The sequence below is a fragment of the Lodderomyces elongisporus genome, chromosome 3 (assembly GCF_030384665.1).
Source record: "Lodderomyces elongisporus chromosome 3, complete sequence".
Lineage (NCBI taxonomy): Eukaryota > Fungi > Ascomycota > Pichiomycetes > Serinales > Debaryomycetaceae > Lodderomyces > Lodderomyces elongisporus.
Window position 1 is genome coordinate 735,150 of NC_083675.1, and position 12,109 is coordinate 747,258.

The following is a 12,109-nucleotide window of genomic DNA, read 5'->3' on the forward strand; positions in this document are numbered from 1 at the left end:
AATCAAGGTAGTGTCAAGTTGCGAAACCAGAACCTGTTTGCACAAAGGTTTCAAATTTTTTTTATTTTTTATTTTTTATTTTTTATTTTTTATTTTTTATTTTTTATTTTTTATTTTTTTCATTATTTTTTAATAGCACGCTCAACTCTCTCTTACTTTTCTCTCTGGCGAGACAACAGATGGCTTACACTCAACGTAGTCGCTCTACAGAGAAACAGAGAAATATTATATGGATTCCATACATTAGCCTGAATTGAGCAATAACGTTGTCGCTACATATTCAAATAGACAAATATCACGAAATTATTAGCTGCATATATCAGCATCACCAGCATCACCAGCATCACCAGCATTAGCAGCATTATCAGCACTACCACTACCACTACTACTACCATTATCACTAACATTACCATTACCATCATCATCATCATCATCAATATCAACGTATAACTTACGAACGGAGAGCTAATTTTTTCTAGAAGAACTTAAAAATGTCAATAGAACTCGGAGATGGTTTAGCCAACCAAACACTTGATCGGGTGCTAGAAGACTTATTAGTGCGATTTGTGGTCAATGTTCCCGATGAAGATCTTTCATCAATTGAACGTGTGTTTTTCCAAGTGGAGGAGGCCCATTGGTTCTACTTGGACTTTGTTAGGCAGCTCAACCCAGAGTTACCTTCAATGAAGATGAAGACGTTTTCGGCAAGACTATTGGAAAAATGTCCCTTGTTGTGGAAATGGGGCGATCCTGCGGATGCATTGGCAAGGTTTGGAAGATACAAAAGCACGATACCCGTTAGAGGAGTAGCGCTTTTCAATGAGGACTTGACCAAAGTGCTATTGGTAAAAGGAACTGAGTCCAATGCATGGTCGTTTCCACGAGGAAAGATCTCCAAGGATGAAAGCGATGTGGACTGTGCAGTGAGAGAGGTCAGAGAGGAGATTGGATTTGATTGCAGACCTTTTATCGACGAAAATGATTTTGTTGAACGTACAATAAAGGGGAAAAACTACAAAATATTTTTTGTTAAAAACATCCCGGAATCTACCAAGTTTGAGCCCATTGCTCGGTTTGAGATTTCAGACATTAAATGGTTTGACATAAAGTCTTTACCGAAAAAAGTCAAAAACAGTTCAAGTACATATTTCATTGTTGGAACCATGCTTAAGCCACTTTTGAAATGGGTTAACAAGAGTCAAGGTCCAAATGGAGGAGAACTGATCTTACAATTGGAGCAGAGACTCAAGAAGCTTATGGGCTTGAATATAAGTACAAATGCAGATTCACAAGTGAACTCGAATACAAATGAACAAAAGCAAAAATCGGTGGAGGTGCCTGATGCAGGGCGAGAATTGCTCAACATTCTTCAAAGAGTAAACCCCAACGCCGGAAAGGAAGCAAATGACTCAAGACTGGCTGAAGCGGCTAGCAAAGACAGCATTAATATTCTACTACCTCCATCAATACAAACCCAATTACCAATGTTCACTGAGATGCGATACCAGCCCCAGTACCCAGGCCAGTCATTCCAGAACCTGTACCAACCTCAGTACCAACACCAACACCAACATCAATTTCCACAACAACAGCAACAGCAATTCTTTGAGCAAAATAAACACCAACAAACTCCCACACACAATGAAACCCATTTGCTTCAGCAAGCTGTTGCACCTAACCCAGATACTTTTAAAAAGCCGTATGCCAATCTGGGAGAGCTATTATCAATTTTGAGAACCCAATCTGATAAAAAAGAGAGCAACAACAACAACAACAATGGTAGCAGCAATAACAACCAAAATTCTTCAACAAGTGCAGCCAATATTCACTCCAAAGCGCAACAACTATTAAGTGTTTTTCCCAAGAAATCCAAAGCGCCAGAAAACTTTGTTACTGACCAAATGCAACAAACAAACAAGATCAAAAACGACCCTATTTCCATATTTAAAGACAAAAAAAATGCAAAGCCCAATCAGAATGCATCGGCCGTTGCCGATGAAAGCATAAAAAGCCGCGTTTTTTCCGATAAAAGTGGCAGACAATCTGTAGACGGTCGCGATTTGGAAGGATCAAATTACAAAACACTTAATGGAAAATCGAATATTTTGTCGCAACGTCAGTTGCCTTCTAATGAGATTGAAGAGTCTATTCGCTCATCATATAAAAGACAGCCACAGCCAGGAAAGAAAGTTAAGTTGCTTAAAAGATCGGATAATCTAAATTTGGCATCTTTATTTGATAGTGCAAGACCGAAATCTGCGAATGCTACTGATAGTGAAAACGATACTGCACCAGCCACAGCCAATGAAAGTGCAAATGTAAGTACAAATGTAAGTACAAATGCAAGTGCAAGTGCAAGTGCAAGTGCAAGGACGAGTGAGATAGCAACTGCTCCTGAGCAATCAATATCACAATCACAACCTTTGCTATTAAATCGCTCAGAAACGCCAGTTTCCAAAAAATCAGAAGAGTGGCGAAAAGGAGAGTACAATAGAGCTGCTAGTGCAGACCTCATGAGTCTTTTAACAAAGAAAGCAACTGATGAACCAAAACAAGAAGGAGTGTTTGCTCTGAAGGAGTATGGACTCGGCGATACAAGAGACAATACAACACCACCAATCCTTGTTTCCCCAACAAAGGATTTTTTACGTTTGCTCCAGAAACCCTCACCCGCGCCAGAAGCGCAACAAACTAATAAGGCGGTAGGCAGTGACTCGATTTTACAAAGTCCAAATGGTTCCCAAAAACACAAGGACAATACACGTCAACTTGACGACGGGTCCTCTGCCAGTAAGTTGTTGAGTTTGCTTGGCAAGAAACCACTGAATACAAAGAACAATGACCATGGTGGCAGATTTGGTAATATTGGCCAAGTGACCACTCAGACCAATGTTTGGGGCAATACCAATGCTCCCCAAGAGTCAAATTTTCTTGAAAAGAGTATGAAATTGAATCAACCAATAACTAACGAATTGGGCAATATTGGTGGTATTGATTTGAAAACTTCTGCTCGCACCGATGCAACTGTCCCAAGCTTTGAAAATTTCCAGGACTTTGAAGACTTTGAAGACTTTGAAGACTTTCAAAATTTCCTGGTAAACGATTACATTTACGATGAACCGGCTACAATGAGGACGTACAGAAATTTTGATGTTGAAAGTGACGACGAGTAAGGTTGGCTAGTGGTCATTTATCGCTCTAACAAACCACTGCCTACTACATCGCATTACATTACATTATATTACATCAAATTATATTAAATTACATTTAATTAAATTAAATTCAATTAAACTAAGTTAAGCTAATTCAATTTACATTACATCAGACTAAGTTAGATTACTCTGCAATTTATGATATATAGCATAACCGCATCAGTGTGATCTATTTCTGTCTACTATAAGCTGAAATAATTTTTGAAATTTGTTTTTATCTGTTTTCTTTTCTTTTCAGTAGGTGTGTTGGCAACAGGCTTGGCCAAGATACTTTTATTTTCACGTCGCATTCGTAAATATACAAAGTCATCGAGTTTGCGCGTTTCATGGCCACTATTTATTAATAACCTCTGTTCCCATGAAGATTGTATACTTTTAGCAGATTCATACTGGCTGCTAACTACTTTCACATCCAAAATCTCGGTACCTAAGTGATTATTATCTTTACTAATATCTTGTCCAGTTGCGGATCCAGTTGCCGATCCAGTAGTGGTTTTAAGCTTGACAGTTCCATTGGAACTGGTATTGACTTTGGCGTAGGACAGTAACTTCCCTCTCAAAATCTTGTACGCATGTCCAAAAGAAGTTCTGTTTAATTGTTGAGCTAGTTCTGTATCTAGTAATCTCCATTCTGTTAGCAATGCACGATGATTTACACTGATAGCAACAAGTCCACTATCAAACACCGCTTTCAGCTTGCAAAACCTAGTTATACCTTCAAGTGTGACTTTTGAAGCTCGAATTTTTAGCCACGTCAAATTCTTCAATTTCCCCATCTTCATAGACGTTTCCAACCCTCGCAAAAACGAGTCGTCCACAAGTGTGCCCACAAGACTGAGACAACGCAAATTGTTAATATTGAATAAATGGAAAAAGTCCTCACGATTCCAACGAGTACTAGTAATCTCCAAAACAATGTCTCCGGGGGCCCTGGATAAGGTTGTGGCAAAATGCTGCGCTGAGACATTCTCTAAAAACGTTTCCACCCTGTACTTGACATATTTCGGCTCTCTAATTTGCTGGATCACATAATCACGTATTGTGGTACTTTTTGGATCCCAAGTATGCTTATGGCAATGAAAATCGGAAAATTGAGCAAAATTGTTTGCAAATGCTAGGTACACATCAAAAGAGTCCATGTTGTTGTGCAATACGCGGTTCCAAATCTGTTTAGCTATTGACCAGGGGATCAAACTCAAGGCCATCAGGTCAACTCCAGCAATGTTCCATGCAATGTGGTCGACGCAAAGACTTTTTAAAGATTGTAACTTTTTACCTACCTTAGTCTTTGTATAATATTTTGAATCAAATCCTAGTCTAGGGGGTAACAAATTCCATAGATATTGGCTTCTAGACGGTATCGCAAAGTCAATTGTATTTGTTAATTCATTCACACCGCCCACATCAGCATTTAAACCAATCACACCATTTGCAGCATTACCGCCATTGCCATTGCCATTGCCACTGTTACTGCCACTGTTACTATTACCGCCACCAATTCGTGAATATTTTTCCTCCAAGCTTCTTCCAAATAGTTGCAAATTTTTTTCCTTGAACGCATTGGACGTGTATCCTTTTCTAGTCCTTTTGTTGCGTTTTTCACATCCCTCTTTTCTCGTATTCCTTCCATTCCTTACTTTTTGGCTGAGAGGGTAATTCCGGTACCTAGCGCCAGTTTTCGAAACTCTATCGAACCCCATCATACTGACAAAGTTCTCATCAAGAATAGTTTAATCAATTCGACTTTCTCCCAAACATAAATCTACAACCAATAGATTTAAACTACAGAGTTGCTAGAAATTCACAAGGAAAAGGGAAAAAAAAGAAAAAGGAAAATGGAAAAAGGAAAATGGAAAAAGGAAAATGGAAAATTTTAAAAGAGGAATTTTGTAATTTGGAAAAGAAGCTGATTTGATTTTAATTTTAAGCGAGGGTATTGCAATTAAAGGTTGGTACAAAAAGTTTAAGTTTAATCGCAAAGCCAGAAGCATTCGACATTCTTTTACGGAAAAGGCGCAAGTTGATTACGAGAGATGAGGAAAAGCAGTCCAACAGATGAAGGATCTAGAGAGAGAGAGGCGAGCAAGATAGAGTTGGTGAAGTCAAACATGAAGGGAGAAAGAACAAATCCTATTTCATCCCGAGACCAGCTTGAAGTACTTTAGTTTGTATTAGTTTGGATTAGTTTAGTTTAGCTTGAATTAGTTTGAAATAGTTTAGTTTAGTTTAGTTTAGTTTGGTTAATTATTTAATAAGTTGATTAGTTGATTAGTTGATTCAAGAGTGATAATATCATACAAACTGAAAGCATTATACGATATAGAAAAAGGCAACCATCCATACCATCTTATTTTAATATCAATATCAATAAAAATGGCTAGAGATAAGGCATAGTTAAATTGTAAACTTTTGCACGCACCTGAGTAAATCCATGGGGAATTTGTTTTTCTGTTTTTTTTTTTTTTATAATTTTTAATTCCTACTTTTTTATCCCCTTGGAGGGAATTTGCCAATTGATTGCTTGCAATAGGAACCGAAATCACACATAAACACTTTCACACTTACACACACACACACACACACCATTACCACAACCACAACTACAACTACAACCACATCTACAACTACAACCACAACCGTGATAATAAAGCCAAGTGTTAAACTCAACATAAGCCACCACTAGAGTAAATAGAATCATATTCAAGTGATCTTTTTCTTTTCTTCATATTTTTATCTCCAGTATATGCGGTAATATATTTTAAAAAAAACATTTTCAAGCACATTTATTGCACACCATCAGTTTCACATTTTCTTTGTAATCTACCCTGAGCATCTTTTACCAATAAACATTCCAATCATGTCTTATGTGTTATCCACTAGACCAAAGTTGATGTATTTGACAAACAAGCAATTCCAAGTAATCAGCAAACGATTGTTATCAAGAACAAGCAAGACATCTAGAGCATCGTCAAGACTACTAAATTTATCAAAGAACATCTTCAAAACACCTAGACCTGACCATCAAAGGCAAGGAAAGAATGTCGCTTTTGTCTCTGGCATAATAATTGTTGGCTCTTATATTGTGTTTAACCAATCCAATTATTATAGCTTGGATACATTACCTCTGCAGCAAGCGCAATTGACAGCTGCCCAGACTAATGCAGCAGCAGCATCAGCAGCATCAGCAGCAGCAGCCGGAGCGGGAGGAGCATTTGGCGGGGCAGGAGCCACTGGCTCAAGACCACCTCAGTTGTTGGATGACAAGAAGTTCTTTTCAACCAGTACGTCTTCTATGCACCAGCAAAACAGCATAAGCCATCAACAACATAAGGAAGGGATCTTTTTGCTAAATGATGAGCAAGTAGACACTAAATTACGTCAATACGAGGAAAGTTACTATGTGAATAGAGGAAAAGGTGTTACGAGGTACGACATTTGCCAGCTTCCTTCAAACTCCCCTATAGAGGACGATAGGGCAGAAGAGATTATCCAAGTACCCATTCTACAAGATAACAATATCAAAACCACCACTGATTGGATGTTTTTTGGTGTGTTTGACGGACATGGGGGTTGGACTACTAGCTCTAAGTTGAGGGATGAGATGATCAATTACGTTATCAATGAATTGGGTACCATTTACAAACCAGTTCAAGGTGAAGAAAACTTGAGGTATGTTCCCAATAGCGCTACAATTGATCAGGCTATTAAGAATGGGTTTTTGAAATTGGATCACGAGATTGTTAACAAGAATATCGAGAAGTTGCTTACGGATGGAAACAAGGCGAAAGCAGCCGAGTTGTTAATGCCGGCATTATCAGGCTCTTGTGCTCTTTTGGCTTTTTACGACACCAACTCCAAGATGCTAAAAGTTGCAGTGACTGGTGACTCGAGAGCTATCTTGGGCTCGTACAAGAACAACCACTGGACCGCAAGGCAATTAAGCATTGATCAAACAGGCGCAAATCCAACTGAGGTTGCAAGAATTATCAGCGAACATCCAGACGAACCAAAAGTTATTCGCAATGGTCGTGTATTGGGAAGCTTAGAGCCAACGAGGGCTTTTGGAGATTGCCGATACAAACTTCCTGCCTCAATCCAGGAGAGAATCTATAAGCAGTTTTTTGGTAAAAGATTACCGAATAACTTAAAGTCTCCACCGTATGTGACGGCAGAACCTGTTATTACATCAACCAAGATTAATCCAGATAACAATGAGTTTTTGGTCATGGCAAGCGACGGTCTCTATGAGATGCTAAGCAACGAGGAGATTGTGGGGCTAGTTGTCAAATGGATGGAGAGGGAAAAAATGATCAAGCCACAAAAGTCCTTTTGGAACTTTTTTGGAACCGTTGGTGAGAACAAGCTACCAGAAGTTGAAGATATCACAATGGACAAGGCAAGCAAAAAGCCCTTGAGACGCAGTAGCGGTGGCGGTTTCTTACTCCAGGACAAGAACGTTTCCACCCATTTGATCCGTAATGCATTGTCCAATGGTGGATCAAAAGAACAAACATCGATGATTATCTCGATACCAAACCCAGTGTCAAGAAGGTATAGAGATGACTTGACAGTGACTGTGGTATTCTTTGGTGCGAATCCAATGATGGACGGTAGTACTGGCGGAGTTAATGAGGCAGGTAAGTTGGAGATCAATGCTGAAGCAACTGCTGGTGGTCCCGACGCATCAAAGCCAAAGTTGTGATGCTAGACATATTGAAATAAAAAAGAAATAAGCAGTATAAAAGGCTTTGTAGAGTATACGAATACACGATGAAGATTTTTTTTTCATTTGAGGTTCAGAGGGAGAAACAAAAGAAAATGCAGAGACAAAAGGTGAGCGCTTAACATCTACTCGAAACCCATGTGTTTTCACCTTTGCTAAAATTTGCTTCAATTCTCTCTCTCTTTTTTTTTTTTTTTTGTTTTTATTTTTTCATTTTCTTCGTAGTTGAAGTTCTCTTGAAGTAGAAAATGTGGGGTATGTTGGGAAGGAGGGGAAGGCAAGACACTGTGAACCACGGCATTAATTTCCAATTTTTTTTGTGCGGCCAAAATTGGAAAGGAAAAAAAAAATAATAATAAAAAAAAATAAAAAAAATAATATACAAAAAAAAAAGAAGTACAAATGAATTCCATTGAGAATTTAATTAATCATTTGCCGCGGGGCGAGGGGAGGGGAGGGGAAAGGAAATAATGTGGTGTGGTGTGGAGGGGGAAGGGGCGACGGAGAACATTTTTTTTTTTTTCAAATTTCAATTACAACAAGAAAAAGAACATTCATTGTATTAATTTTCATACATTCAGATTTCATTTCCAATTCTTTAATATGTCAAAGCCTAGTCAAGATAAGCAGAGCACGAGTGCAAAGAATGATACTGTTCATACCGGTGAACAAGTGTTGACAAAGTCAACGGACCAATTGAGTCAACCAACTGCTGATTCTGCTCCTGATCCTGCTCCTGATCCCACTATCACATCCTCTTCTCAACCTTCAACAACAACAACAACTGCAGCATCATCCAAGGCTAAGCAAGAGACAAAGCCATCAAGTACTGATGACGTAGATGATCTTGACGATTTGTTAGATGATTTTGCTGATGATGTGCTAAGCAAACCACCAGGTTCGACAATCGAGAACCAATCCCAAACCGAAAAGAGCAATGCTACCACAGGTGTCCAACGTGATTCGGAAACACCAAGAAAGGATCCAACAAACCCACTTGGCGAAGATTTTCAAAAGTCTATTGCCGAGTTGATGAAGGATATGAATATAGAAGATCCCGAAACGCAAGAGCAATTTGCTACCTTGGTCAGTCAGTTTGAAACTGAGCATAGAGAGGAAGTTGAAAAAGAGTCAGCCAAACCTGCAAATTTCGAATACGTGATGAAGGAGACAATGGAGAGGTTGCGTAAATCTGGAGAAGATATCGACTCAAAGATCAAGAATGATCATTTGGGCTCAAACCCAGAAGATTTATTAACACAACTACTTGCTGGAATGGGCGAGAATGGGTTGGGCGGTGCTGGTGATATGGATATGAGCAAACTATTGGTTGAAATGTTAGAGCAGTTGAGCTCCAAGGAGGTTTTGTATGAGCCCATCAAAGACCTTAATCAAAAATTCCCCGAGTACTTGAAGGAGAATAAAGACAAGTTGGAAAGCCTGAAATATGACAACTACAATAAGCAATATGAAATCACGCAAGAGATTGTCGATATCTTTGAAAGCAAGGATTATAGCGACGCTAACAAGCAGCAGCGTGACCAGGTTAATACGCTTTTGGAGTCACTACAAGAATTGGGACAACCACCAGTGGATTTGGTAGGAGAAGGAGAGGGATTTTTACCAGGTCTTGGTGGTGGTGGTGGTGCTGCTGCTGCAGGAGGTGTAGGTGGCAATGACGCATTTGCTTTCAACGACAAGGATTTGCCGCCTAATTTTGAAAAAAATTTACAAGAAGGATGCCAGCAACAATAGTAGTTACCAGGAGTGTCTAGAGAAGTACTGGTCGCGGTAGATGACGAAATTGTTATGTTTTGTAATTGATGAAGCAAGCTTATATACTAATTCCTGATTTCCTAGAAAAAGCCCTGTAGTAATCCAACATCTCTGGACTTATGTTTCTGGAGATACCCTTTAGAGCATTTTCAAAATGTCTATTCTCAACACGATTCGCGTCCCTTGATTCCATTATGGCATTGAGACCAGCTTCCTGACATAATAATGTAACTTCAGCACCTGAACACCCCGAGGTAAGCTCGGCGTATTTATTCAAATCGACGTCATCGCCCAAATTGAATCGACGAGAACAATTTTTGAGTATTTGTAATCTAGCCTCGAGATCTGGCGGAGCAACATATATATGCCTGTCCAATCTTCCAGGACGGAGCAAAGCAGGATCAATCTCAGATGGTTTATTTGTAGCGCCTACTATAACAACCCCTTTGAGCTCTTCAACACCATCGATCTCATTCAATAATGAAGTAAGAACATTCTTTGAGGCCGATGTGCCATCTTGGTCTCTGTCGCCTGCTATTGCGTCGATTTCATCTAGAAAGATTATAGATGGCGCGGCAGCCCTCGCTTTGCGGAACATCTCTCTAATTGCACGTTCACTTTCACCAACATATTTGTTGAATATCTCAGGACCCTTGATCGCCAAAAAGTTCAAACCAGATTCAGTGGCAAGCGCCTTTGCCGCAAGCGTCTTTGAACAACCTGGCGGGCCATACAAAAGCACACCCTTGGGAGACTTTACTCCCAAGTTGGCAAACGACGAAGCAGCCTCGAGCGGCAATTGAACAACTTCCTTTAGTTTCCGCTTCAACTCTTGTTGACCACCTATATCTGACCAACGAACTTGCGGTGTCTCCAAAAATATTTCTCGCATTGCCGATGGTCTGATTTCGGCTAGTGCATCGTAAACATCCTGCATCGTCACTTTTATCTCATTGTGTGGCAACGACAGCGCAAGACCCCGGCTGATGGCCTTCATAACTGCTTCGCGACACAACGCCGAGAGATCAGCTCCAACGTAACCATGTGTTTTAGCAGCCATTTCAGTGATATCTTCTGCAGTCAAATTGAATTTTGCTAGGTTCATCCGATCGAGTTGTTTTTGCAAAATATCTCTACGAGAATCAGCATCGGGGATACCTACTTCGATTTCTTGATCAAAGCGGCCAGGTCTTCGCAACGCGATATCGATAGAATTGGGCCTATTAGTAGCACCAACAATAACAACTTGTGAATTATAGCTTAACCCATCCATCATTGTGAGTAAAGTTGCCACTACTCTATTCTCCGTGCCGCCTGAATCATCGGAATCTCTAGACGGAACAAGGGAATCTACTTCGTCCATTATAATAAGCGCGGGCTGATACTTTGACGCCTCCTCAAAAATTGAACGAAGGGCATTTTCTGTTTCTCCCAAATATTTTGAAACTATTGACGGCCCGCTCACAGTCAAGACATGCGCATTGACGTTTTGCGCAACACATCGAAGGAGCATGCTCTTACCCGTTCCCGGTGGTCCATGCAATAAGACACCTCGAGGCGGTGCAATTCCAAAATCTGTAAACAAAGATGGGTTATGCAAGGGTAGCTCCACTGTCGACTGAAGGACGTCAATTTGTTTTTGTAATCCGCCAATATCAGAATAAGCCAAATCTTGTGGAAGATATGGGTATTTTGTTGCAGATGGCTTGGACTCACTGGTATTAGTTAAAGTTGTTTGTGAAGTCATCAAATACGGCGGGGAAACTGTGGGAGGTGGACTAGTACTATTTAGAGTTAGTGAGCCCAATTCACTCTCTATCGAGCTGGCAACATCAATTATTGTGACTTCTTTATCAGCCGTATTTATTCTCAAGCCAGGATAGATCAATCCCACGTCTCCAAGCACTTCCTTGCACAAGTCCGCACCATTTACCACTACTTCTGAAGCATAAGGTGGCTGCCGGTCATTCCTTGTGATATTTACACGTTCTCCCAAAAGAAAACCACCAAGCTTTCTGAAATTTTCCGATAATAAGAGGACATTATCAGCAACCGCAGCATCTGAGCTCGCTTTAACCAAGGCAATTATACCAGGCTTGCCATTCATAGGACTAATACATGCAAATTGCCCGTTCTTGAACTCCATTGCATCAAAAGTCTCTTGGTTGAGGTAGACATTGGCCATTGTCTTTGCCAGTGGGTTCACGTGCGGTCGAACAATAAACAGTTTAGGCATCTTGAATTTTTTGACACTAGCAGTTTCACTACTGGGTGCTTTTTCTGTAGCCTTCTTTGCTGACAGTTTCGGGGCCATGGTATCGCACACTGTTTTGTAATATGTAAATGACGAAGTATTTACAGTTCTGGAAAAGAAAGATATAAGATAAGAGACGAAGGT

General features: G+C 40.0%; 5 protein-coding genes across 5 annotated transcripts; 3 read left to right on the forward strand and 2 right to left on the reverse strand. All coding sequences in view use genetic code 12, as the record gives it.

The window, feature by feature from the left end:
• Positions 1-491: 491 nt before the first annotated feature.
• Positions 492-3,173, forward strand: DCP2 (mRNA-decapping enzyme subunit 2; the record flags this gene model as incomplete). The annotated part of the gene is made up of 1 exon (XM_001525124.2): positions 492-3,173. One exon carries the CDS (start codon positions 492-494, stop codon positions 3,171-3,173), a length of 2,682 nt encoding a protein of 893 aa, XP_001525174.2.
• A 221-nt stretch (positions 3,174-3,394) lies between these two features.
• Positions 3,395-4,915, reverse strand: PVL30_002594 (uncharacterized protein; the record flags this gene model as incomplete). Its single annotated transcript, XM_001525125.2, has 1 exon — positions 3,395-4,915. The coding sequence occupies one exon, from the start codon at positions 4,913-4,915 to the stop codon at positions 3,395-3,397; it is 1,521 nt and encodes a 506-aa protein (XP_001525175.2).
• Positions 4,916-6,069: 1,154 nt separating this feature from the next.
• On the forward strand, positions 6,070-7,914 carry PTC5 ([Pyruvate dehydrogenase [acetyl-transferring]]-phosphatase 1, mitochondrial; the record flags this gene model as incomplete). Its single annotated transcript, XM_001525126.2, has 1 exon — positions 6,070-7,914. One exon carries the CDS (start codon positions 6,070-6,072, stop codon positions 7,912-7,914), a length of 1,845 nt encoding a protein of 614 aa, XP_001525176.2.
• Positions 7,915-8,538: 624 nt separating this feature from the next.
• PEX19 (Peroxisome chaperone and import receptor) lies at positions 8,539-9,690 on the forward strand (the record flags this gene model as incomplete). Its single annotated transcript, XM_001525127.2, has 1 exon — positions 8,539-9,690. The coding sequence occupies one exon, from the start codon at positions 8,539-8,541 to the stop codon at positions 9,688-9,690; it is 1,152 nt and encodes a 383-aa protein (XP_001525177.2).
• Positions 9,691-9,769: 79 nt separating this feature from the next.
• Positions 9,770-12,025, reverse strand: AFG2 (AAA+-type ATPase; the record flags this gene model as incomplete). The annotated part of the gene is made up of 1 exon (XM_001525128.2): positions 9,770-12,025. The coding sequence occupies one exon, from the start codon at positions 12,023-12,025 to the stop codon at positions 9,770-9,772; it is 2,256 nt and encodes a 751-aa protein (XP_001525178.2).
• Between the last annotated feature and the right edge of the window lie 84 nt (positions 12,026-12,109).